The sequence below is a fragment of the Dama dama genome, chromosome 7 (assembly GCF_033118175.1).
Source record: "Dama dama isolate Ldn47 chromosome 7, ASM3311817v1, whole genome shotgun sequence".
NCBI classification, from domain to species: domain Eukaryota; kingdom Metazoa; phylum Chordata; class Mammalia; order Artiodactyla; family Cervidae; genus Dama; species Dama dama.
The window spans coordinates 27,527,644-27,555,445 of NC_083687.1; the positions used below are offsets into that span (position 1 = coordinate 27,527,644).

The 27,802-nt window shown below is 41.5% G+C and overlaps 1 protein-coding gene across 11 annotated transcripts; it reads left to right on the forward strand.

The window, feature by feature from the left end:
- Positions 1 to 264: 264 nt before the first annotated feature.
- BTNL2 (butyrophilin like 2) lies at positions 265 to 27,686 on the forward strand. Of its 11 annotated transcripts, XM_061146946.1 has the most exons (12): positions 296 to 511; positions 774 to 842; positions 2,025 to 2,166; positions 3,455 to 3,538; positions 5,383 to 5,730; positions 7,901 to 8,182; positions 9,192 to 9,272; positions 10,012 to 10,032; positions 13,505 to 13,852; positions 14,948 to 15,229; positions 15,902 to 16,006; positions 23,861 to 27,686. In XM_061146946.1, the coding sequence occupies exons 4-12, from the start codon at positions 3,460 to 3,462 to the stop codon at positions 23,971 to 23,973; spliced, it is 1,659 nt and encodes a 552-aa protein (XP_061002929.1). In that variant the 5' UTR covers positions 296 to 511; positions 774 to 842; positions 2,025 to 2,166; positions 3,455 to 3,459; the 3' UTR covers positions 23,974 to 27,686. The 11 variants fall into 11 exon arrangements, with proteins under 11 accessions (XP_061002925.1, XP_061002928.1, XP_061002929.1 ...); XM_061146942.1 differs by lacking the exons at positions 296 to 511; positions 2,025 to 2,166 and adding an exon at positions 265 to 283 and having other exon boundaries at positions 774 to 898; XM_061146945.1 differs by lacking the exons at positions 296 to 511; positions 2,025 to 2,166 and adding an exon at positions 266 to 283.
- Positions 27,687 to 27,802: the final 116 nt, after the last annotated feature.

The following is a 27,802-nucleotide window of genomic DNA, read 5'->3' on the forward strand; positions in this document are numbered from 1 at the left end:
TACTTGCACTCTGATTCAAGGAATGGACTTAAGGGGAACTTAAAGGAAAATCTAAGTTAAACCAAAGTGCGTGTGCATGTGCGCACAATGAATGTGCCTATAATTTCCCTTTTATAATTTTTGTGCCTAAACATAGTATTGAAAAGCTTTTGAAATTTCTTTGGTTCAATGTCTGTAATAATTAAACTCTTTATTACCCATCAAAGGGAGATAAAGAACCAACGTTAAAAGAGCAATAAACTAGCAGGAGAGACCTTGGCCTGGCGCTCTGTTCCTGGAGAAGGTAGTTCCTGTCTCTGGGCCTCGGGCTTCTCACTATTGGAAGACAGGAAGGATACTTGATATTCAGTCTTGAGTCCAACTTTAAGCCCCGTGTGCACTGTTTTGTGGAGGCCTGACACTGGGCGGGAGTCCTTAACGTCTGTAGACAGACGGCCAGCTGAGGGGCTGTGAGGACCTGCCAAGATGGCCCAGACCAGATGTTAGATGGGGCCTGGCTTTCTGGGAAAGGGTGAGGAGTGTAAACGTTACAGTTTGGTCTGCAGGTCTGGAGAACTCATAACTAAACGCGGTCAAAGTTCACTTGCCACCTGCGTTTCACTTTTCAAAGGATTACAGTTAGGAGGTGAAGATGTGATTCTGACTGGAGTTTCATCTTCAGGGATTTGGCTTTTCCTTCAGTTTGGGGGAGGCAGCTTAACACCTGCTTCACCCAAAGCCCAGGGGACCGGGGTTGCCTCCCCCCTTTGACTGTGCCCCCATTCTTGCTCCAGGCAGCGCTGCAGGCTCTGACCTGTCTCTGTGGAACCTGCTCTGTGGATGAAGGGCGCACCCGAGACCAGGTGAGGAGGGACCCCAGCAGCCCCCTGCCTTCACCCGGAAGGAGAGAGGGAGACACGTGAGTGGACTGGGGAGTCCCTGGTTGGGGAGGAGGAGGATGGGGGAGTTGACTAAGATGAGGAAGCAGGGCCTAGAGACGCCTGGCAGGGACGCTCTGCCACTTGTTGTAACACCCCCTGCTTGTATTTTATACTCACCCCACCCTATGTTTTTCAAAGTGCTGCCATGGCGTATCTGAGCCTCACAATATTGCAGTGAAGCAGGCTGGGTGAAGAAGGGGCTCTAGATTAAACCTCAGAAAACCGGGATCATATTACGCGTTTGTCTTGTCTAAAGCTGTGTTTGTGCCCCTAAGCCTCGCTTCCTTGTCTATCACATGGTGATGATTCAGTTGGATTTGCAGCATCCGCCTGCAATGCAGGAGACTCCAGTTCAATTCCTGGGTCGGGAAGATCCCCTGGAGAAGGGATAGCTACCCGCTCCAGTATTCTTAGGCTTCCCTGGTAGCTTAGCTGGTAAAAAATCCGCCTGCAATGCGGGAGACCTTGGTTTGATCTCTGGGTTGGGGAGATGCCCTGGAGAAGAGAAAGGCTACCCACTCCAGTATTCTTGCCTGGAGAATCCCACGGACTGTAAAGAGTCGGACACGACTGAGCAACTTTCTTTTTCACGTTTTTTTTCATTGACATTTGAGACCGGGTGATTCTTTGCTGTAGGGACTTTCTTGTGCGTTGTAGGATGTTTAGCAGCAATGGTGGCTAGTACTCATTATATGCCCCCCTCCCCTTAGGTGTGACAACCAAAAATGTCTGCAGACATTGTCGAATGCCTTCCAAAGGCAAACCCTCCTCCCTCCCCACTGACAACCCTGGATTAAGGCATTTATTCTCCCTGTTTATACTCTCTCACCAATCTCTTTCTGAGCCTCATTGAAAGTTCACATGCATTTTCACAGCTTTTTTCAAAAGCTTCCCTGGTTTGGACAGCTTTTTTCCTAGAGTACTTTTGTCAGTTTTCTCTCTGCTTTCACATAAAGAGTCTAAAGGAACATAAGCTTACAAACTGATTTGTAGCAAGTGTGGGTCCTTCTTAGTTTGCCTCAGTGAGTGATGGTGCTTTGGCATGGACTTTGCAGGTTTTCTTAGCTTTTACTTGCTGGAACCACATATTTCTGCTTTCCCCAGGAGGAGTTAAGAAGTCAGGATGGTAATTTCCTTCCATCTGAGGGAACAGGACTGATCCTTTTCAAGCGGCAAACTACTACTGTTCCGCACTGTCTTCTAACCCTCAGCCTCATCTTCCTTAAATATTTGACCACTCTTTCAGGTATTGTGGTTTTGTGACTGGGTTTGTATCACATTTCTTAGAGATATTTTAGATGAAAGGGACTTCCCCGGTGGTTCAGGGATAAAGAATCTGCCTGCAATGGAGGAGATGCAGAAGACACAGGTTCCAATCCCTGAGTTGGGAAGATCCCCTGGAGAAGGAAATGGCAACCCACTCCAGTATTCTTGCGTGGGAAATCCCATGGACAGAGGAGCCTGGTGGGCTACAGTCCACGGGGGTCACAAAAGAGTTGGACACAACTTTGCAACTAAACAACAACAAACGACAACAGTGCATCACTTTAGAGAGTAAACAGTCATAATACAGTAAAAATAACCTCCTGAACCATTTGGTTCATCATCTCCACTTCAGATGAGTGTTGGTTTTTCCTCCTGCTCTGTAAAATTGTATTGGCATTAGTTTATGGGGGGAGAGGAGCAATAACTTATTGCTCTTGTGCAAGTTCTTATATGTGATGTGAAGTTTTTCTTTCCATAAAATTCTTAACACAGCTGATAGACTAAGTCTTAGATACCTTTCACCCTGAGTGTTTCATTTTCCAAAACTAAATCCAGCATTTTAATCTTGGTAGTTTTAAAATATTTTAACTGTGTGGAAGTATTTTTATGTTGTTGGTTACAATGGACATGTTGAGTTTGCCCATCTCTACCAATTAGGCTTTTTCTTTTATTCATTTCTGTGTCTTCAAGATGATACAGAAAGATGATACTGAAAAGTTATTCAAGGTCATTTCCTTGGTCATCTTCTTCTGTATCACCGTTTCCACTATTATTTTCTTTACTTTCCAAGGCATCCCCTTGCCCTGGTGTTCTCCTGGTGATGGCTTCCTGGTTCTGAAGGCTTCTTGCTCTCCTTTGCATCCAGGAGACTGTAGAGATGAAGGACTTTGCAGGACCGACTGAAAGGGGAGGGGTGAGAAAAAGTAATTGAATACTGCTCTCTAATTCTGCATGCTCAGAATAGATGGACCGAAGGAGACCTTTTGTAATCAAAGCATCAGCGTCCCTTTAGCCCCAAAGATCTTTTCATTTCAGTCAGAAATCTACCTTCAGTGCCCGAAATAGCATGAAATACAACAGTGTAAGTAAGAGGTTGGAAATGATCGATAAAAGCAGAGAAGGGGAGCCAAGCCCGTTTCATCATTTGATTGTGGAAGGTGTTGATGTTGCTTCCCTGTTACGTCTCCATAACCACTGGAAACCACAGAAGCGCTGTGTATTGCAGCCACATTTAGGTACCGTTGTATTTTCTCTTGTGTTTACCCCAGGGAGGATGGTGGAGCTTCCTGGATACAGCCTGTCTGGTGTGTTTGCCTCCTTCTTCTTTATACTTCTCAGCACGAAGCAATCAGGTAGGATGCTCTTCTTCCCTTTATTATATATTCCAATGTCTCAGAGGTCCAGTCTGGGTGCCGACTTCCAAATTCAAAAGAGCTAGTATAATGTTAAGAGCAGGGATCCAGGGGTCAAAGCCCTTGTGTTCCACAAAGACCTCCTTCTCTTCCAGCTGTGTTATGTTCGGAAAGTTACTTGAATACCTTCTGCCTTAGTTTTCTCATCCTTAAGAATGACAACCTAACTGTATCTCATAGGCTCACATGGGCTTTAAGAGTAAATGAGGCTGTACATGAAAAACACTTGAATCAGCACCTGGAACATGGTGAGGTGCTCATTCTCCTGCTTCTATTCAGGATAGCTCTTTCAGGGCAAGAAAAGGGGTTGCTTCTTACCATCAATTAAACGGTGTAAAAATACATGGAAATAAACTAGAAGAAGATTTCAAGAAATGGGCTTGGAAAGCTCAGTAGCTAAATTTTCTTGGTTGAAATATTATATCTTGAAAAGGGATTGTGAAAATTCAAGGCCAGTGGGTAATGTCAGAACCCCCAGTAAAATGCAGGATGACAAGGTGGGAAAAAAGCATGGGCACAGGACATCGGAAATCACAGGGTCCAGACAGAGGCTGCCAGGAGCTACATGATGTGGTGAGGCTGCCCTCCTCTCTAGTGATGCACTTTCCCAAGCTGTAAAATTCACCCAGACGGCACAACTTCAGTTCTAGTGTTATGTTCAGATTTCATCAACACAGGATACCAGCAGATATCTGCCTATGTTCCATAGTGAGCACCATTAACTTGATGCTGAACAACAACTCAACAAGATGAAGTTCCTTCTTAGGAGGATTGGATCTGCACAGAGAAAGTGCAACTGGCCCTGGAATATTTTAGGATGAGAAAAAAAACATAATATACATGACATGAAATTAGGAAGCATAGGAACATACAGACTTATGAAACATCTGTTCAATTTGTAGATAACAGAGAAGTCAAACATGACTTAAAATTTTATTGGAAGGCTCGAACTCTTCATACTAATCACCGCCCTTAATCTGCCAAAAATATCCTTGCAAAAGCTGCATTTTACATAGCCCTAGTAATTGGAATCTTGCCTGTTTCAGAGAAAAACAAACAAACAAACAAAAATCCAGTTCATTACTTAGGACAAGACAAGAACAATTCTGAAAAGCTGAAAAGTCTATTGAATAAATCTATTACCTAAAATTTAGGAAAAGTGATTACAATGTCAGTCACTAAAGTGAAATTGTTATCATTCAGTCGCTAAGTCGTGTCTGACTCTTTTCATCCCCATTAACTGCAACCTGCCAGGCTTCCCTGTCCTCCACTATCTCCCTGAGTTTGCTCAAACTCATGTGCATTGAGTCAGTGATACCAACCAACTGTCTCATCCTCTGTGAAATTACTAACTATAAAATAAATCACAGTAAAATATAAAATAAGCCACTAACTAATAGAGTTTTCAATTAGAAAATCAGTTTAAACTTTAACTTATTTGAGAATAAAAGCAGTGCAGAGATGGTAGTTGTTAATCTTAAAGATGAAGATATTAAGATTGCAAATCAATTTCTTGAGAATAATGGATTTCTCTCCAAATCACACAGCTGGTAAGTGATAGATTCAGCACTCATACTCAGGTTTTTGAACTACATGCTATTTTCAGTACACAAGATTATCTCTGTAGCCACCAAACATACATATAGTGCTGAGTTTCTTTAAAACATTGCAAATAGAACCTTCCCTCTTCCAGGGGCCTCCAATTGATCGAGCAGACATCCCAAAGAAATCGTATTGCTCCTCCAGGTGGCATTTCCCAATTCCTCTGTGTCACTCTTTTGTAGATGACTTTAGAGTGACAGGTTCTGCCCATCCTATCCTGGCCATGGTGGGAGAAGATGCCCAGCTCACCTGTCAGCTCCTTCCCAGGAGGACCGCAATGGACATGGAGGTGAGGTGGTACCGCTCGGAGCCCAGCACTCCTGTGTTTTTGTATCCGGGTGGAGATGAGATAACGGAGATACAGATGGAGGAGTACAGAGGCCGGGTAGAGTGGATAGAAGATGGCATCACTGAGGGAAGCGTGGCTCTGAAGATTCACAGCCTCCGGCCATCCGATCACGGGCAGTACTGGTGCCGTTTCAAAGACAACAACTACCTTGCAGAAACAAGCCTGCTGCTCCAAGTAGCCAGTGAGTATCTGGGGAAAGACATAGGCTCTCAGAAGGGGAAGTATATTAACCTGCATTAAGTTCATTTCCAGGTGAACAATTCTCTTTTAATCATGGAGGCAACTGCTGATGTCCAGTCTGATTTATTTGGAGGCAAGTGGTTCTGCAGGCTTTAAAGTGAGCTCACTTATAAACAATTTCCCCAAGTTTAACTTACACAGTTTTGGCTATTCTTGAGGGTTATTTAAAATTGATGACACGTAGTCATTAGCAATTTTGCTGAGGCAAGAATTCATGCCATACGGGTTAGTGTGCAAAGGCAAGTCAGCTGCTGTGTGAGCGAGTCTAGTTGACAAGCCCCGCATCTCTGCTTTCTGCTACTGCTAAGTCACTTCAGTTTTGTCTGACTCTGTGCGACCCCATCCTTGGGATTCTCCAGGCAAGAACACTGGAGTGGGTTGCCATTTCCTTCTCCAATGCATAAAAGTGAAAAGTGAAAGTGAAGTCACTCAGCCATATCTGACTCTTCTCGCCCATGGACTGCAGCCTACCAGGCTCCTCCGTCCATGGAATTTTCCAGGCAAGAGTACTGGAGTGGGGTGCCATTGCCTTCTCCTCTCTGTTCTCTACTCAGCCTCAAATACACAGTCACTGAGATGTGAACTCACTATTTGAGTAATGCCGCCTTCAGTTAAAAAGCTAATGATGAGACTGCAGAGGTTAAGAGCGTTGTGCTTTTATGGAGATTATGGATACTAGTGTTCAGTGAATTTGGGGCTCACAGATGATTTGGGGACATACCCATTGTGAGTGGCAAGGACCTGCATGATGCTTTTGTGTTAGCAAAGCAAGAAGGGGTTGGAAGAAAGGTTGGAAGAAAGGATAGCTCTGTGGAAAAACAAATATCTGAAAGTAATCGATCGTATGGTCCCTGGCAGGAGTAACTACTTCACGTGCTAAAGAGAAAATTGCTCTTGTCATTTAGTCACTAAGTCATGTCTGACTCTTTGTGACCCCATGGACTGTAGCCTGCCAGGTTCCTCTGTCCATGGAATTTCCCAGACAAGAATATTGGAGTGCGTTGCCATTTCCTTCTCCAGGGGATCTTCCCAACCTACGGACTGAACCCATATCTTCTGTATTGGCAGGCAGATTTACCTTTACCACTGAGCTGCCAGGGAAGCCCAGAATAAAAAATTAGGCAAATCCATTTACCTTATCAGGAAAATTGTTCTAAGAAGAATTTAACTTCCCTAGCTGATGCTGCTCTCTTCTTTGCTCCCCTAGGAGGTTGATCTCCAACACCTTCTTTTTCTCAACACCTATGTGTGATTATTACTGTTATTAAGCTCAAGTTCATTCAAGATGGATGAAAAGAATCCTCAAACTTCTGAGATATGGAGTAGAGAGGGCCCGTACTAACGCATTTCACTTTCAGGGACATCTGAAAAGAAGCCATGCATTTTCTAAGGCTCTGGGTGAAGAAAATTGGTCTCTGTTCTCAACAAGTGGTAGAGACAAAATTGTCATCTATGGAAAATAGAATCCCCTTTGTTTGGGTTTGAGAGTTGTGTTGAATAGAGAAAGAATTTCATGATTATATAAAACTAGGATTCTCAAAAACATTTTCCATGGAATGGAGTACTTAGATACAGAAAGTCCTCATGAGACTTCCCATTTTGCATACCCCAGGTTATCTGTTTTCTCCCCCAGGTCACAACCACCAACAAAAGGAATGGGAAGAATATTCTCTCTGGAGAAGAGATCTCACTTTACAGTAAATATTCTGTTTAAATTGGAGTCAAGATATCATCCAACATGTCCAAGTGCCTGACACAATAATATTAAGATGAAAAAGGCAAAGTCTGTGGCACAAGGGGGTTCATGAGTAAATTGTAACACATCTTAGTTTGCAGTGCTAGAGACAGAAGCAAAATGTCATTATGTAACTTATTTTCCTGACTGAGTCTGAATGAAAATACTGCTCATATGCTAGAATTTAAAGATCCATACTAGGGTATAAAGGGTATGTAAGCTCCAGTTTGAATGGGAGGAGGACTTTGGGCCACCTTTTGCTCCCCAGAGCCTCGAACTCCTGCTTTCTCCCTATGAGCAAGGTCACTGGACTCCCAGCTCTGGGATTTGTGCCTCCATGGGCTCCGGGACCCAGGGCTGTGTCTTTCCACCACAGGTCTGGGGTCTGACCCTTACATCCACATGGGCGGATCTGTGGAAAGTGGACTCCAGCTTGTATGCACTGCAAAGGGCTGGTTCCCGGAGCCTCAGATTTCCTGGCAAGACATCAAGGGAGAAAAATTGCTGACTTTCTCTAATCATAACTTCCAAGATGAAGATGGCTTGTTCTATGTAGAAAGCACTCTTGTGGTCAGGGATGCCTCTACAGAGACTGTGTCCTGCTTCATCCACAACCCTTCACTCGCCGAGGAGAAAGGCTCAGATGTCTCCATCCCAGGTCAGTGCTCTACCTCTAGGACCAAGATGCTTCCATTAGTAGGAAAGGTTGAAGGGACTGTTCTGTAGCACATAATATTTTTTAATCAAGAAGAATATCTAATGTTTAGTAATATGCATTGTGTGTGTGTGTGAGTTGCTCAGTCATGTCTGACTCTTTGCAACCCCATGGACTGTAGCCTGCCAAGCTCCTCTGTCCATGGAATTCTCCAGACCAGAATACTGGAATGGGTTGCCACTTTCCTTCTCCAGGAGATCTTCCTGACCCCGAGGCTCCTGCATTGCAGGTGGATTCTTTACCATCCGAGCCACCAGGGAAGCACCAATATGCATTAAAAACTATAAAACATTTATGGCTGGAGATATACATAGCCTATATAGCTATATTGTTAATGGCATTCCATTTACTTTTGGATTCTGCCCTTTCTTCTTTATTAATTTTCTTTTCTCACAAGTATGTGTTACATTGTGAAGGAAATACAGCTGTTCATTCAACTGAAATGTTTTCTTGTGCTGTATTTTTGCCAGTTACATCTAGGAACTTATCACCTGAAGATAATCAGAGATGGAGACAGCTATTTAGTAATGCATCTTTATTATAGCCTCATTTATAAAGAGCAGCAAAAATAGAAGCCAGAAACGCAATACAACAGTGGAGTGTTAAGTGTCTTATGTTACTATACGTTATACCATTGATGAAAAACAGTATTTCAAATAATTTTAATGGTTGAAAATAACCCCGATGGACCATTTAAATGATAAAGATTATATCTCTCTATAAATAGACATTTCCAATCATTTACAGATTATTGGCTTTAAATAACTTAAAATTGCACTAAGACTTTTGGGACACCCTCTACATTTATATATTTAAAGATGTAAGTACTTAGCTATTTATATAAATGGTTATAGGGAAAAAGTTAAATGTTATATGTTGCTGTTAAAAGGAGTCAAATTTATATATACATATGAATATATAATTGCAAAGCATATATTAATATACCTCTCAGTTTCAGTTTGTAATTCGGAAAAGGCAATGGCAACCCACTCCAGTACTCTTGCCTGGAAAATCCCATGGATGGAGGAGCCTGGTAGGCTGCAGTCCCTGGGGTGGTGAAGAGTTGGACACAACTGAGTGACTTCACTTTCACTTTTCACTTTCATGCATTGGAGAAGGAAATGGCAACCCACTCCAGTATTCTTGCCTGGAGAATTCCAGGGACAGCGGAGCCTGGTGGGCTGCCGTCTATGGGGTCGCACAGAGTCGGACACGACTGAGGCGACTTAGCAACAGCAGCAGTTTATAGTTATGGGTGATAATCATCTTTGTCCACATATCATAAAGGTATAAAGATATGCTTTTCATATATATAGAGAGGGAGTGTCTAGGGGAAGGCACAGGACAGCCATTGTGAGTTTCTAGTGTGAGTAAGCAGCGCCATCGTGGTAACTGGCCTCACCCACCAGCTGCACCCTCTCACCCTTCTATGGTTTCTGCACCTGCTCTTCATCCTAAAGAGCCTGTATTTATAAAAAGAATATTATTGTTTCAATAAAATAGTTAAATATGTTAAAGATAAGCAAAAATAAGCAGAATTATGGGGTGGTAGAATTGAGAACACTCTTGTTGTGCAGAGAAAGGGAAAAATAGCTGGACCACCAGGTGATGGATGGAGAAAAGTCATTATTTTTCTACCTTTTATTTCTTTCTTATGAATCACCTGTTTTGAGAAAATGTAGACCTTGTGTTTTGGGGGAGGGGGAGGAAATATTTTCTCTCCTTTCTCTTAGAACAAATTCCTTGATATGTTATTCTCATTCTTTTTCCAGAAAAACTCCAAACAGAGATGGGTAAGCAGAGATGGTTGGTGTGCACGAGTGTACATGAGCCTCTGCCCTCCCTCCACCCCTGAGGAAGGCGATGCTCCCTGGACAAAGCTCACACAGCAAAGGAGACACATCGTGACCCAGATGAGAAACTGGGGCATGATCTTCCCAGTCTCACCTTAGTACTGGAGGGACCAGCCAAATGCAGTCTCACGCAGGCACCTTTACACTGCGTGACCTGCCACTTCCCGTGCCCATGGGGACCCCCGTGAGCCCCAGACGGATGCCTAAAATGGGTGTAGATGGAAGCTTTGTCCCACCAGGCGGGCAGAGAGAGAGTGTGTAGGGGACGGCACGGGACAGCTGCTGTGAGTTTCTGGTGTGAGTAAGCAGTGCTGTTGCGATAACTGGAGGTCCTCACCCACTCGCCGCCTGCACCCTCTTGCCTTGCTATGGTTTCTGCACCTGCTCTTCACCCCAGTGGACCTGACCTCATCACTGTTGGGAGGAAGTTGTGACTTCCCTAGATGCAGCCTGGGACCCTGTGCTCAGGGTGGTCATTTTCCTCTTTTTCTTTGCTTACTAGTCGGATTGCAGGTATTATTTTATGGTACCTAAGATAAGCGGTTTAAACAATAACCAACTGATTTTTGAGCCTCTTTCAGTTTCTCCTCTGTTGCCTTTTATCTTCCCTGCTTTCCTCCTTCCTGTCACATCTTCTCTGAGCCCATAAAAACCAGTCTGCTACCTACCTGCTCATTTTCTCCTTCCGTCCATACCCTGCTCTCCTTTAAGTCACCTGCTACAGGAATATGTGTGAAGGTGTGTGTGGGTGCCTATGTGCATGTTAGGTGAGTTTCAGCACATTTTTCAGCCCATACAGGAGCTTTCAAGGAAAATTAAGGTGGAGAGCACACCCCAATTTCTGCCAGAGTCTAGTGTGGTACTTTGGACACCTTTGGGCCATAAAGATAAAGAGAAGGGCCTTGGGACAGTCAAAGGTAACTCCGTAAACTGTGCAGATAAGATAACTCTGTAGACTGTGCCCCGATAAGCCTTACCTTCCAAGTCAAATCCCTACCCTCATCGGGCGGACAGAAAACTTGGCTGGCAGAACTTGTCAGTTACAGCTCAGCAAATCAAGCCAGTGTTGGGCAGGCTGACCCACATCTCCGTCCCGTAGGAAGGTCCTCTCATTTCTCTGGGTTATTTGAATCAAAATAACATGCTTCTTGGAGATCCAGCACACAAAGTACAGTCTGATGTCCTATTGTTTCTAAGTGGTGCATGCCTTCTGGGACCAAAGGTAAATAAGATGAAAAGACCAGAACTTCCCTTGGCTCTGCCCTCAGGAGCCTTGAGGACAGGCTGGCAATAGAGAGGAGATCAGGGGGTTCAAAGCTGCCATTGTGTTGTTAGAGCTTGTAACTTAGAGCTCAGAGGCTGCTGGCAAACCAAGATGTCTATAGAAGTGCTGAAAATGAAATCCTAGTTCCTACTCTGGCAAATGTTATTGGTTATAAAAATAATAACTAATTTTTTGAAATGATAATCACATGCCCAGTATGATGCTAAATGATTTTCGGGAATTATTTTTCTTTTCTTCCAATAATTTAAAAGGTGAATAGATTTATCATCATTTTACAGTTGGCAAATAATCAATTTTAGCTCTTAATTACCAGTCTCTGGTAGGGCAATCTAGTTTGAGACTTGATATGTACCACAGCACATGGATAGGAGAAAAAGAAAACCTCATATAGATAACAGAGATGAGGAAATAGTCTGCTTTATTACTCTAAGAAGCATGGATGGAGAAATAGCAGCAAACTAACTCCTAGGTCTTTCTTTCCTGACTCCTACTTTTGTGTTTAGATTTTAACAGGTACATCTAAAGATAGAAATAATACGTTTTAGGTAAAATTGCAAAACAAAGCAAGCAACATGCTGGAAATAACAGGGAGACAAATTGTATCAAGAATAGACCAGAATAATCTGAAAACTAGAATTATGTTTCTAGAGAAGTACCTAGAAGATTACCCATGAAATACATAATAAGGACATTTTGCCTTTGATCATTGATTCTTCACCCAAACAAGTTACAAATTTATGCCTGGATTTCTATTATAAATTATTGTTTTGTTGTTTAGTTGCTAAGTAGTGTCCAACTCTTTGCAGCCCCATGGACCGTGGCCCACCAGGCTCCTCTGTCCATGGGATTTTCCAGGCAAGAATACTGGGCAAAATTCTAGGCAAGAATAACATTATAAGATCATTATAACATTTTTCAAGATCACCCGAGAGCACTGACTAGTGTCTGTTTAGAGCCTCACATATGTGGGACCTTGGGGCACTGAAATGTGATGACTGGATCTGACTTATAAGTAAGTAAGGTCGCTCAGTCGTGTCTGACTCTTTGCGGCCCCATGGACTGTAGCCTACCAGGGTCATCTTTCCATGGGATTTTCCATGCAAGCGTACTGGAGTGGGTTGCCATTTCCTTCTCCAGGGGATCTTCCCGACCCAGGGAACGAACCTGGGTCTCCAGCATTGCAGACAGACGCTTTACCATCTGAGCCACCAAGCTAGGGGAGTTTCTTCATATTTCATTACTAAAAAGTCACCCCATTTTCATTTCGTTGCCATTATCAAGGTCTATAATGGGATTGGCTCCAATAACCTCAGGTCTTGAATCTCTTGCCTCACTCACATTGCATTGCTATCATTGTAATCCTTTTTATATGGATTATTTTGTTTGAAAGTGAAAGTTGCTCAGTCATGTCTGACTCTTTGCAACCTCATGAACTATACAGTCCATGGAATTCTGTAGGTCAGAATACTGGAGTGGGTAGTCATTCCCTTCTCCAGTGGACCTTCCCAACCCAGGGACCAAACCCAGGTCTCGCAAATTGCAGGTGAATTCTTTACCAGCTGAGCCACAAGGGATGTCCAAAAATACTGGAGTGGGTAGCCTATTCCTTCTCCAGGGGATCTTCCTAACCCAGGAATTGAACCAGGGTCTCTTGCATTGCAGGAGGATTCTTTACCAACTGAGCTATCAGGGAAGGTTTAACTCCAGGCAAACCTTTTTATTTTGATAATGACATATTTATCTTGCAGTATAAGAAGCTGAGACATACACAGATTAAGAAGTAGTTTAAGGTCATGCAAATTTGAAATGATAAAATGTTAATTTGATTTTAATTGCAAAATTATTTTCTTATGGGTCTATAAACTGAATAAGATTATAGGAAAGGGATGCAGGTGTGGGTCTAATTAGTGATAATCTTCAGATGGAACCATGGGATGGTTCTGCCTTGCACAGGGGCAACCTCTATCCTGATTCCACCAAATCTCCACATCTGTAAAGGATAACTCTGAACCTCAGGCGCCCCTGGGATGCCCCTGGGTCCTGAACACTACTCTAGATGTTCTTGCAGATGATACTCTTTGCTCCAGTTTGAATCTTCCATTGTGTTTTTTCTGCTGTATTTAACAGCTTCCTTAAAAGTGATTGGACCTTCTCAGCCCATCCTTGTTAGAGTGGGAGAAGACATACAGTTAACCTGCTCCTTGGCTCCGAATACTGATGCACAGAAGATGGAGGTGCGGTGGGTCCGATCCCACCGTTATCCTGCTGTTTACGTCTATATGGATGGGGCCCGTGTGGCTGGAGAGCAGATGGAAGAGTATCGGGGGAGAACTGCATTGCTGAGTGATGCTATGAGTGAGGGGAGGCTGACCCTGCAGATAAATGATGCCAGGATTTCAGATGATGGGAAGTACTGGTGCCTTTTTGAAAAAGATGGAGTCTACCAGGAGGCCGATTTGGATCTGAAGATTGTAGGTAAGGATTCTAGACAGATGTTCTGAATTCAATGTCTGTTCCTACTGCATTTAACTTGCTGGGTCCTGGACAATTTCTCTGACATCTGAAATTTTCTTAATGTCCATTCACTCATCAAATGTATAGTAAATTCTCCCACGTGCAGGAGCTATCATAGATACATAATGTCCACAAACTCAAATGACCAGACCTAATTCTTTGTGTGTAGAATTTGTATCCTTCCCAGGATCTCCATAAAGTGGTCATATCTCTAGTGAAATGTGAGATTCTTACTCCATAATGACACGGGACTCATTATTTCAGTGTGTTACTAAAATATCGGGAAAGATGTAGTTATTAGGAAACATGGTAATTTGAAGGTTAAACTGTTGGGTTGGCCAAAAAGTTCATTCGAGGTTTTTCCATCATATCTTAACAGAAAAACCCAGATGAACTTTTTGGCCAACCCAACAGATCCACCACATAAGAAAAAAAAAAATGTTGACAGTATTGGCAGGGATGGAGGAGGGACAAGATCACTCCCTGCATCATGATTTCCCTCTGTCTATATTTGTGGGTGAAAACTGATTTTTCTAAGGTTGGCAATTGCCATTGAGGACATTGCCTAACTCATAGATAATCTGTTTCTTCCATGAGTGGTATATCCAAATTAATAAATATGTTTAGAAAACATCCATGGGAGCACATGTTAACAAGTTTAATGAACTTCATCATTTTCTGCCATTGGAAATATGTATTTATAAGATTTTGTTCTTTGAGAATATTCTCATCCATTTTTCTGGCCATGTTGATTCATGACCTCATCAGAGTTAATTTTTGGGGTATAGAAGAATAAAAATTGGATTTGAAACTTATTACATCCCTTAATCTGTTCCAGAATGATTTTAGGAGTACAAAACATAAAAATATGCAAACAAAAGGAAACAAAGGCTCCAGCTAGTCTCATTCCTAAGCGGTGTATAAACTTCGCTTACCCCTGTAAGCTTCGCCTTCTGCTCCAAGTCTCCGAACCCATCTCTCCCCTTGCAGTGAAATCACTGACTATATAACCATTTGCAGAGACTCTCAGTTGCCTTCCTTGATCTTTGTTCCCAGGTCTGGGTTCTTCACCTAAGATCTCCATGGAGGGACTGAAGGATGGAGAAGTAATGCTAAAGTGCACTTCAGAAGGCTGGTTCCCACAGCCCCATGTGCAATGGAGGGACACGGAAGGAAACACAATACCATCCTTTTCCCAGGACCTGACTCAGGGCAGCCAGGGGCTATTCCAAGTGGAGGCAATTCTACTGGTCACAAACAGCTCTGTTGTGAATGTGACCTGCTCCATCAGCAGCCCCCTTCTAGGCGAGGAGAAAAACACAACTTTTTCTACTTCAGGTTAGTGATTCCATGTGCTCCTCTCAGCTTTGTGAATTAAATATGAAGACCAACCCAGACTTACTCATTTTACTGCTTTTCTATTTTTTTTTTTTCTTTTCTGATGAAGTCTGTTGCTATCTCTTGCAAAGCTGGTCTTTAAGACACCTAGGATTCTACTCTTTTGAGCTTCTCCCTGAAATCCCCCACTAAAGCCTTAAGGTTATATGGTTAGATCGTCAGCTACTAAATTCCAAGAATTGACTCTATCATCACTGTATCTACACTCTTTTCTTCCGATGCAAAAACATTGACATCACTTCCCCCTGTCCCTCATGACAGGTTTTCTTCCAGATTAGAAATTAATTTTCCATAGCACCATTTTCATGGCTGCAGATTCGGTAAAGTTATCTTTTTGCCATTCTTGTTATTCCAGTGATTGTGGTGATGATAGAGCTGGAAAAGAGGAGGGGGAGAAATGTGTGTTTTTCTGAGAAGAGCTAACGGGAAAGCTAGCATGAACCTCTAGTCTCTCCTCGGCTTCTGCAGAGCAGGAAGCAGGAAACCAACTTTCTTCTTGATAGGACCAATTCTCATCCACCTCTGCAGCCTAGGAGATGCTCAGATGAAAAGAATGATCCTGAAATTCTCCCAGTTTCATGATTTAATGTGATTCTGGGGCTTCCATTTCAGAGTCCGGGATGATTTATTCATGGAAGAGACTGCTGATTTGGGGATTGCTTCTTCTTCTTCTTCTTGGAGTTATAGGCTTGATCTGGAGGAAAAGCTGTGGAAAAGGTGAGTTAGGAGAACAGAAACAGCGTGGAGCAGGCTTTGTGGTGGGAGCATTTTCAGCAGACACTGAAGCACAGAGGCATCCAGTGGATATTCAGTAATTAAGGAAACATGAACGTCCATGGCTTACATGCATGTAATTGAGGATCAGTGTTGAATGAGATCAATTTACAGTAATAATAGAAGCAAAAGGAGTGAAAGATAATAATTTAATCTCCCAGTGCACATTCCCAGGTGATCTAGTGGAGGGAGAGGAAGATAAAAAAGTGTCATTGATATCCTTGCTCTGAAGCTGAGACATAACTGGATTCTGTCAGCATGAACTGAGATCATTGAAATATGGTGATTGACTTATTGGTTTTCCTTGCTCTGAAGGAAGGGTTTCTCATATACTGGTGATTTTGTGAGCCCTAGAAAGTTCTTCCACTTTAAATTTCTTAAGTCATCATGCCTTTTCCCCCTGTTTGGATGTTAATATTATGAAATTAATATTTTAAAATATTCTTATGTTGGTTATTATCAGACTGGATTTTCTTTCTTTGCAGTGAAGGACACACTGGGTTCAAAAACAGCTCACGCACAATGAATCCTTTCTGAGGGAAACAAGCTTGTGGCCCACAGACAGTCACGCAGCCAGATGTCCCGCAAGAATTTGTTTTTGTTTTTGTTTTTCAGTTTTCTTAAGCTTTTATTTTATTTTTTTTTAATTTTTTTATTATTATTATTATTTTTTTCCAGTGGGTTTTGTCATACATTGATATGAATCAGCCATGGATTTACATGTATTCCCAATCTCGACCCCCCCTCCCACCTCCCTCTCCACCCGATTCCTCTGGGTCTTCCCAGTGCACCAGGCCTGAGCACTTGTCTCGTGCATCCCACCTGGGCTGGTGATCTGTTTCACCATAGATAGTATACATGCTGTTCTTTTGAAATATCCCACCCTCACATTCTCCCACAAAGTTCAAAAGTCTGTTCTGCATTTCTGTGTCTCTTTTTCTGTTCTGCATATAGGGTTATCGTTATCACCTTTCTAAATTCCATATACATGTGTCAGTATGCTGTAATGTTCTTTATCTTTCTGGCTTACTTCACTCTGTATAAGGGGCTCCAGCTTCATCCATCTCATTAGGACTGGTTCAAATGAATTCTTTTTAATGGCTGAGTAATATTCCATGGTGTATATGTACCACAGCTTCCTTATCCATTCATCTGCTGATGGGCATCTAGGTTGCTTCCATGTCCTGGCTATTATAAACAGTGCTGCGATGAACATTGGGGTGCACGTGTCTCTTTCAGATCTGGTTTCCTCAGTGTGTATGCCCAGAAGTGGGATTGCTGGGTCATATGGCAGTTCTATTTCCAGTTTTTTAAGAAATCTCCACACTGTTTTCCATAGCGGCTGTACTAGTTTGCATTCCCACCAACAGTGTAAGAGGGTTCCCTTTTCTCCACACCCTCTCCAGCATTTATTGCTTGTAGACTTTTGGATAGCAGCCATCCTGACTGGTGTGTAATGGTACCTCATTGTGGTTTTGATTTGCATTTCTCTAATAATGAGTGATGTTGAGCATCTTTTCATGTGTTTGTTAGCCATCTGTATGTCTTCTTTGGAGAAATGTCTGTTTAGTTCTTTGGCCCATTTTTTGATTGGGTGATTTATTTTTCTGGAATTGAGCTGCAGGAGTTGCTTGTATATTTTTGAGATTAATCCTTTGTCTGTTTCTTCATTTGCTATTATTTTCTCCCAATCTGAGGGCTGTCTTTTCACCTTACTTATAGTTTCCTTTGTAGTGCAAAAGCTTTTAAGTTTCATTAGGTCCCATTTGTTTAGTTTTGCTTTTATTTCCAATATTCTGGGAGGTGGGTCATAGAGGATCTTGCTGTGATTTATGTCGGAGAGTGTTTGCCTATGTTCTCCTCTAGGAGTTTTATAGTTTCTGGTCTTACATTTAGATCTTTAATCCATTTTGAGTTTATTTTTGTGTATGGTGTTAGAAAGTGTTCTAGTTTCATTCTTTTACAAGTGGTTGACCAGTTTTCCCAGCACCACTTGTTAAAGAGGTTGTCTTTTTTCCATTGTATATCCTTGCCTCCTTTGTCAAAGATAAGGTGTCCATAGGTTCGTGGATTTATCTCTGGGCTTTCTATTCTGTTCCATTGATCTATATTTCTGTCTTTGTGCCAGTACCATACTGTCTTGATGACTATGGCTTTGTAGTAGAGTCTGAAGTCAGGCAGGTTGATTCCTCCAGCTCCATTCTTCTTTCTCAAGATTACTTTGGCTATTCGAGGTTTTTTGTATTTCCATACAAATTGTGAAATTCTTTGGTCTAGTTCTGTGAAAAATACCGTTGGTAGCTTGATAGGGATTGCATTGAATCTATAGACTGCTTTGGGTAGAATAGCCATTTTGACAATATTAATTCTTCCAATCCATGAACACGGTATGTTTCTCCATCTGTTTGTGTCCTCTTTGATTTCTTTCATCAGTGTTTTATAGTTTTCTATGTATAGGTCCTTTGTTTCTTTAGGTAGATATACTCCTAAGTATTTTATTCTTTTTGTTGCAATGGTGAATGGTATTGTTTCCTTAATTTCTCTGTCTGTTTTTTCATTGTTAGTATATAGGAATGCAAGGGATTTCTGTGTGTTAATTTTATATCCTGCAACTTTACTATATTCATTGATTAGCTCTAGTAATTTTCTGGTAGAGTCTTTAGGGTTTTCTATGTAGAGGATCATGTCATCTGCAAACAGTGAGAGTTTTACTTCTTCTTTTCCTATCTGGATTCCTTTTACTTCTTTTTCTGCTCTGATTGCTGTGGCCAGAACTTCCAACACTATGTTGAATAGTAGTGGTGAGAGTGGGCACCCTTGTCTTGTTCCTGATTTCAGGGGAAATGCCTTCAATTTTTCACCATTGAGGGTGATGCTTGCTGTGGGTTTGTCATATATAGCTTTTATTATGTTGAGGTATGTTCCTTCTATTCCTGCTTTCTGGAGAGTTTTAATCATAAATGAGTGTTGAATTTTGTCAAAGGCTTTCTCTGCATCTATTGAGATAATCATATGGTTTTTATCTTTCAATTTGTTAATGTGGTGTATTACATTGATTGATTTGCGGATATTAAAGAATCCTTGCATTCCTGGGATAAAGCCCACTTGGTCATGGTGTATGATTTTTTTAATATGTTGTTGGATTCTGTTTGCTAGAATTTTGTTAAGGATTTTTGCATCTATGTTCATCAATGATATTGGCCTGTAGTTTTCTTTTTTTGTGGCATCTTTGTCTGGTTTTGGAATTAGGGTGATGGTGGCCTCATAGAATGAGTTTGGAAGCTTACCTTCTTCTGCAATTTTCTGGAAGAGTTTGAGTAAGATAGGTGTTAGCTCTTCTCTAAATTTTTGGTAGAATTAAGCTGTGAAGCCATCTGGTCCTGGGCTTTTGTTTGCTGGAAGATTTTTGATGACAGTTTCGATTTCCTTGCTTGTGATGGGTCTGTTCAGATCTTCTATTTCTTCCTGGTTCAGTTTTGGAAAGTTGTACTTTTCTAAGAATTTGTCCATTTCATCCAAGTTGTCCATTTTATTGGCATAGAGCTGCTGGTAGTAGTCTCTTATGATCCTTTGTATTTCAGTGTTGTCTGTTGTGATCTCTCCATTTTCATTTCTAATTTTGTTAATTTGGTTTTTCTCTCTTTGTTTCTTAATGAGTCTTGCTAATGGTTTGTCAATTTTGTTTATTTTTTCAAAAAACCAGCTTTTAGCTTTGTTGATTTTTGCTATGGTCTCTTTAGTTTCTTTTGCATTTATTTCTGCCCTGATTTTTAAGATTTCTTTCCTTCTGCTAACTCTGGGGTTCTTCATTTCTTCCTTCTCTAATTGCTTTAGGTGTAGAGTTAGGTTATTTAATTGGTTTTTTTCCTGTTTCTTGATGTAAGCCTGTAATGCTATGAACCTTCCCCTTAGCACTGCTTTTACAGTGTCCCATAGGTTTTGGGTTGTTGTGTTTTCATTTTCATTCATTTCTATACATATTTTGATTTCTTTTTTGATTTCTTCTATGATTTGTTGGTTATTCAGAAGCGTGTTATTTAGCCTCCATATGTTTGAAGTTTTAACAATTTTTTCCCTGTAATTGAGATCTAATCTTACTGCACTGTGGTCAGAAAAGATGACTGGAATGATTTCAATTTTTTTGAATTTTCCAAGACCAGATTTATGGCCCAGGATGTGATCTATTCTGGAGAATGTTCCGTGTGCACTTGAGAAAAAGGTGAAGTTGATTGTTTTGGGGTGAAATGTCCTATAGATATCAATTAGGTCTAGCTGGTCCATTGTGTCATTTAAGGTTTGTGTTTCCTTGTTAATTTTCTGTTTAGTTGATCTATCCATAGTTGTGAGTGGGGTATTAACGTCTCCCACTATTATTGTGTTACTATTAATTTCCTCTTTCATACTCGTTAGCGTTTGCCGTACATATTGCGGTGCTCCTATGTTGGGTGCATATATATTTATAATTGTTATATCTTCTTTTTTGATTGATCCTTTGATCATTATGTAGTGTCCTTCTTTGTCTCTTTTCACTTCCTTTATTTGAAAGTCTATTTTATCTGATATGAGTATTGCGACTCCTGCTTTCTTTTGGTCTCCGTTTGCATGAAATATTTTTTTCCAGCCCTTCACTTTTAGTCTGTATGTGTCTCTTGTTTTCAGGTGGGTCTCTTGTAGACAGCATATATAGGGGTCTTGTTTTTGTATCCATTCAGCCAATCTTTGTCTTTTGGTTGGGGCATTCAACCCATTTACATTTAGGGTAATTATTGATAGGTGTGGTCCCGTTGCCATTTACTTTGTTGTTTTGGGTTCACGTTTGTACAACCTTTCTGCATTTCCTGTCTAGAGAAGATCCTTTAGCATTTGTTGAAGAGCTGGTTTGGTGGTGCTGAATTCTCTCAGCTTTTGCTTATCTGTAAAGCTTTTGAATTCTCCTTCATATCTGAATGAGATCCTTGCTGGATACAGTAATCTAGGTTGTAGGTTATTCTCTTTCATTACTTTCAGTACGTCCTGCCATTCCCTTCTGGCCTGGAGGGTTTCTATTGATAGATCAGCTGTTATCCTTATGGGAATCCCTTTGTGTGTTATTTGTTGTTTTTCCCTTGCTGCTTTTAATATTTGTTCTTTGTGTTTGATCTTTGTTAATTTGATTAATATGTGTCTTGGGGTGTTTCGCCTTGGGTTTATCCTGTTTGGGACTCTCTGGGTTTCTTGGATTTGGGTGGCTATTTCCTTCCCCATTTTAGGGAAGTTTTCAGCTATTATCTCCTCGAGTATTTTCTCATGGCCCTTCTTTTTGTCTTCTTCTTCTGGAACTCCTATGATTCGAATGTTGGGGCGTTTCACAGTGTCCCAGAGGTCCCTGAGGTTGTCCTCATTTCTTTTGATCCTTTTTTCTTTTTTCCTCTCTGCTTCATTTATTTCCACCATTTTATCTTCTACCTCACTTATCCTATCTTCTGCCTCCGTTATTCTACTCTTGGTTCCCTCCAAAGTGTTTTTGATCTCATTCATTGCATTATTCATTTGTAATTGACTCTTTTTTATTTCTTCTAGGTCTTTATTAAACAGTTCTTGAATCTTTTCAATCTTTGTTTCCAGGCTATTTATCTGTAACTCCATTTTGTTTTCAAGATTTTGGATCATTTTTATTATCATTATTCTAAATTCTTTTTCAGGTAGATTCCCTATCTCCTCCTCTTTTGTTTGACTTGGTGGGCATTTTTCATGTTCCTTTACCTGTTGGGTATTTCTTTGCCTTTTCATCTTGTTTAGATTGCTGTATCTGGAGTGGGCTTTCTGTATTCTGGAGGTCTGTGGTTCCTTTTTGTTGTGGAGGATTAACCCAGTGGGTGGGGTTAGACGATTGGCTTGTTGAGATTTCCTGGTTAGGGAAGCTTGCGTCAGTGTTCTGGTGCGTGGAGCTTGATTTCTTCTCTTTGGAGAGCAATGGAGTGCCCAGTAATGAGTTTTGAGATGGGTCTATGTGTTAGGTGTGACCTTGGGCAGTCTGTATGTTGATGTTCAGGGCTATGTTCCTGCGTTACTGGAGAATTTGCGTGGTATGTCTTGCTCTAAAACTTATTGGCTCTTGTGTGGTGGTTGGTTTCAGTGTAGGTATGGAGGCTTTTGGACAGTCACTTATTACTTAAAGTTCCTTGTAGTCAGGAGTTTTCTGGTGTTCTCAGTTTTGGGCTTAAGTCTCCTGCCTCTGGATTTCAGTTTTATTCTTCCTGTAGTCTCAGGACTTCTCCAACTATACAGCCCTGATAAGAAAACTTCTAGGTTAATGGCTAAAAGATTCTCCCACGTTAGGGACACCCAGAGAGGTTCACAGAGTCACATGAAGAAGAGGAGAGGGAGGAGGGAGATAGAGATGAACAGGAGGAGAAAAAGGGGGACTCAAGAGGAGAGAGACAGATCTACGCAGCTGTCTGTTCCCAGAGTGTTCTCCGTAGCCCAGTCACCTACAAAGATTCACAGAATTGGATTGGGAAGAGAAGGGGAAAGGAGGAAATAGAGGTGTTCTGAGGTAGAAAACAGAGAGTCAAGATTGGGAGAGAATAATCTTCGGTTTAAAAATAGGGCTTCTTTTCTTTTTTTTTTTTTTGTAAGGTTATAGTGTATTGAAAATGAAAATTAAGGAGTAGTAGAGGAGTACTAGAGGACTTTAAAAGAAATAAGAGAAAAAGAAAAATAGAAAATAGAAGAGAAAAAGGAAAGAAAAAAAAAAGAAAGAAAGAAAAAGAAAAAAAAAAAAGAAAGAAAAAAAAAATTTTTTTTTTTCCCCCTAATTAAAAAATCGTAAAAGTCTATGGAAATGAAAGTTAAGGAGTAATGGGGGAGTAATAGGGGATTTTAAAGGAAAATAAAAGAGAAAAAATAAAAAAGAAAAAAGAAAAAAATAAAAAAAATAAAAAAAAAGAGAAAAAAGTAAAATTATATCTAGGAGTTTCTCTGGAGCTGTTGCGGTCAGTGTGGGTTCGGCTCAGTTTCAGATAGCTCCTCGTTCCAGCTTACACTTCTCCATATCTACAGGCTCCTCCGGTGTAGTCAATGTTTCCTAGAGGGATTTTAATCTGTTGCACCAGTCCCTTCTGAAGCGGTTCCCTTTGTTTATTTGGCTTCTGTTTGCCAGTCTCTTCAGAGCCTCATTTCCGCCGTGACACAGGCGGGCGGAGGTGGACTCTTATTCAGGTAGCTAGTTCCGTCGCTCCGCGGGGAGGGGCTTGCGCTGCCGGGAGGGGCTGTCGCTGTGGTGACGGGCTTGCGCCACGGGGATGGGCTGGGGCTGCCGGGAGGGGCCGACCCTGCCCTTTCCGTCTGCGCCGCTCAGGCTCCCGGCTGTTCTATATGGAGCGCGCCCCGCGCTGCGCGAGGTTCCAGCCCTTGGGTGTTCCACAAAAGCGCGGAAGGAAAAGCTGCGCCCGCTCTCGGTGCCTTCCCCGTCAGAGCAGTCCAGGCAGCCAGGGGCTTGGTGGGCGCACTCTCCCCAGGTGTGGCGCGCCCCCGCCCTTCCGCGGACCCAGTCTCAGTTTCCGCTGGCGCCAGTCGGGTGCGCGCGCCTTCTGCCCTCCGCGTCCCCAGCCCCAGTCCCGCCCGCGCCGGTCGGGTGCCTGCGCCCTGTGTCTCGCTGCGACCTTCCCCTCCCCGCTGCCTCCTGCCCCCGGCGGGGCTGGGCTGGTCCGCAGCCTGCGAGCTCCTCTCTGGACCCTCTCGGTCTCTTTGTTCTGCGAACGGCCGGCAGTGTGTTCGGGCCGGTTAATTTACTCTCTCTCTTTTGGTCTCCCACAGTTCATGTTGGCAACTCACAGAAGCTCCCTCCGATTGTCCTCAGGGCACTCAGGCCCGGACCCTACCCCAAGCAATGCCGCCTAAGAGCTCCCGGGACGGATCTCCGTCCTTAGCTCTTTTGTCTCACTTTTTATCTTTTATATTTTGTCCTACCTCCTTTCGAAGACAATGGGCTGCTTTTCTGGGCGCCTGATGACCTCAGCTAGCGATCAGAAGTTGTTTTGTGAAGTTTGCTCTGCGTTCAGTTATTCTTTTGATGAATTTGTAGGAGAGAAAGTGGTCTCCCCGTCCTACTCCTCCGCCATCTTGGCTCCTCCCCTGCATGCCTCCTGCAAGAATTTGACCACCTCCTTCGCAAGCTAGGACGGGAGGGGCTCGTCTTAGGAGGTTGGTACTGAGAGGTGGAAGTTAGGGATAGGACAGAATAGGCCTTGACTGTTGCCAAGGACAGTGTCCGGAAGAAGTCATCTTTATATTATCTGAGAATGAGTTGGGGCAATGGGTTGCTATGGATATGAGGACTGGGCCATTTCCTCTCCTGTAAGCCTCCTGCCTGAAGATGTCTCTAGGGCAAGTTAGAATCTCCCTTGACTACACCTCTGGAGGTCTCTCCTTTTATAACTTGAACAAGTGCCCTATTTATGGTGCATGAGTGCTCAGTTGTAAATTTTAGTACTGTGCCACCTGGGAAGCCTTATCTATACTTTCTCCCAATTTTCTTATCTGAAATTCTGCACCCCCTGCTTTCTTTGGTCTCCTAGTGTGGATCCTTCTGACATCTTTCCTGCACCCAAAGAAGTCTCAGCAACACCTCCAATTACCCTGGATTCTGGGAACCAGGGTTATATTCTAAGTCCCAGTTCTTTTCTTTTTTCACCAACTACTAGAAGGGGACTCACACACTCACTCACTTATCTAATCAAGAGGATTCCACCTTACTCTGGTGTCATGTCTGACCTGGAGATTTATCCTTTCTGTGAGCTGTCATAGCCCAAGCTCTCTAATATCCTGCCTGCTGATCACAATCTGATATCTGATAACAAAAGACCTTTAGAAAATCCAATGGAAAATGCAACTTAGCCTAGAGGAGGAAGTGCAGGGAACAATCAAATATTTGATTTGCGTCCCTAGAAAGGTAACAATTATCCCAATGGGACTGAGAAAACAAAAAGATACAGTTAAAATAAGGAAGAGAAAATAGAGATAAATGTAAGGAGAAAAATCTGATCACTAAGATATAACCTTAAAAATCCCATAGAGTGTGTAATTTCTGCATCACACTTTTTCAGTAAGTTAATTGAGAGTGTGGAATGAGGAAATTTTTCAGAAATACTAGACCAAGAAGAAAATGTGTTACATGTCATGTATATGAAAATGTCAATTTTAGTTTTACAGTGCAAAAGCACACAATTTAAAATGAATACTTATAAAAGAAACAGAAGCAATATGTACAACACAAGCAATAAAATTCAATGGAAATAAAAAGTATTTTAAATCACAGTGAATTAAAGAAGAGAAGCCACACATGGGAGAAGTAGAATGTGAAAAAGTAAAGATTTGGAAAAAGTCTTAAAATCTTCTGAAGTGAGAATGAAGGACACCTGCAAACGACAGACTGCCGCTTTCTAAGAAGGCAGACAGCACGGTTTTCACTGTCCTTTGAAGACTATTCATCTGTGGCATTCTGGAATTTTCTCTTTTGGATCATGTTATTTTTTCTTCTATATTTAAACTCATTTATGTTTGAAGTTATGTACTGAAATATTATAGTATGTAATATTATTCTTTCACAAATATTTTCACATTTATTTAGTTTTTAAATTTTTCCAACTGTCGTAAAATACACATAAAATTCATCATTTTAATCATTTTAGAGTGTCTAATTCTTGTTGTTGTTTAAACTAAAAGAGAACCAAAAACCATAAACAGTTTCAGGGCTTTATTCAGACTCTGATTTTACAGTCTCTTGAAGAGAGAAATAGCAATGGCAGAATGCAAAACGGGAAAGATGCTATTACTAACATAAGAAAGATATGTAATTGCTGAAATGATGTCTCAAATCTGAATTCAATTAAAATTAGAAAGAATGTAATCAAATTGTATTTAATTTTCCTAGCCATTAAAGTTTTGTTTAAGGAAAAGAATAAAGTGTCCAAGACATCAGTATTTTTTCTATTCACAATATGTGCAACCATCATTAGTATTCAGTTCTAGAATATTTTGATCCAAAAGGAAACTCCATCACCATTAAGCAGTCATACCCATTATTACCTCCCTCCAGCCTCTGTCTACCTTGTTTCTATAAATTTGCCTATACTGGGTATTTCACATAAACAGAATCATAAAATACTGTGCACAGAATTTTTGTGTGTCTGTATTTTTCCTTTTTTACTTAGTGTAATGTTTTCAAAGTTAATCCATGTTGTCAAATATTCCAGTACTTCATTCCTCCTTTTTTTTCACTAAAAGATTTTATTTTTTAAGAGTTATTTTCCCCAGGTTTACAGCAAAATTGAGTGGAAAATCCAGAGTATTCCCATATCCCTCCCCTCTCACCCTTTAGTATCCTCTATTATTAACAATTTGCATTGGTGTGGTGCATATATTACAATGCATGAACCGAAATTGATACAATACTTTCAATTAAAGTCTAGGATTTGTTTATGCGTGATATATACGTACATACATACATGAACACACACACACACACACACACACACACGTATGTGTGTATATATATATATATATGACAACAGTAAAATATCCCAACTGAGCCCATTGTCCTTCCTGTTCCATGCACACTTTCAGTATTATTGTACTCGTTCTGTTGCTACCCCCACATATCTTCATCCACCACGTCCATTTGATTGTGCCTATTAATATATTCCCCACCTTTCCTTTGCCTCTGTCTTGCTTGTTATTTAAGCCCTTCTTTTTTTGTAAGTAAAGTTAATATTCTGGGCTCTGGATTTATTCTTCTTAGATTCAAATACTGACTGCCACTTAGCGGCTGTGTGTTAGGGAAGTTTTGCTATGGAGGTGTGTCTTCCAAGAGGGACTGTTCGAGGGACTTGCCACTTAAAGATCTGCTCTAAGGGCAGAAAAATTTAAGGGGTCTAAGTTGATCTCTTCTACTGTCAGAAAAAGAAGGTTCATTTCATAGGAGAAGCTCGTATTTTATATTCTTAGAGAAGTAAACTTTGTAATAAATGGCTGGAGAAGGCTTAGACTTATTAAAGGCAAAGGGAAAATCCTCACAAGTAGGAAGAACTGGGTCAGAAAGAAAAAAAAAAAAGCCAGTATTAACAATAACTTTTTCTTCATGAAGGCTGAGGCTGTTTCTTCATTCCTTTGACAATTTTTTTTCTCTGAAAATACAAATTGCAACATTGGTTTTTTTTTTTATTCACATACAATTCTGAACTTGCTGATCAGTAAGAACTTGTTTAAAAGAGGGGAGAGGGGCTCCTCCTTCCCAGAAGGCTTGGTCTCCTGTTGAAATAGTTTTATAGCTATTTATTAGTCTTCTCCACACCTTGACAAAGTCCAGGTTTAGAAGCTGATGGACACTAAAGCCTGAAAAAAGGACAAGCTGAGGCATTAACCTATAAAAGACTTGAGATTCCTTTGTACATCTCCAACAGTAGTATTCAGCTGGTACCCTTCCCTTTAAACATCACTCCCAACTCCAGGCTTCCCAGGTGGCTCACTGGTGAAGAATCTGCCAGCCAATGCAGAAGATGCAGGAGACGTTCAGTTTGATCCCTGGGTCAGAAAGGTCCCCTGGAGAAGGGAATGGCAACTCCAGTATTCTTGCCTGGGAAATTCCATGGCAGAAGAGTCTGGTGGCCTGCAGTCCCTATGGTTGCAAAAGAGCTGGACGTGACTTAACAACTAAAGAGCAACAACAACCCTCCTCATATTTGATAACAAAAATAGTGA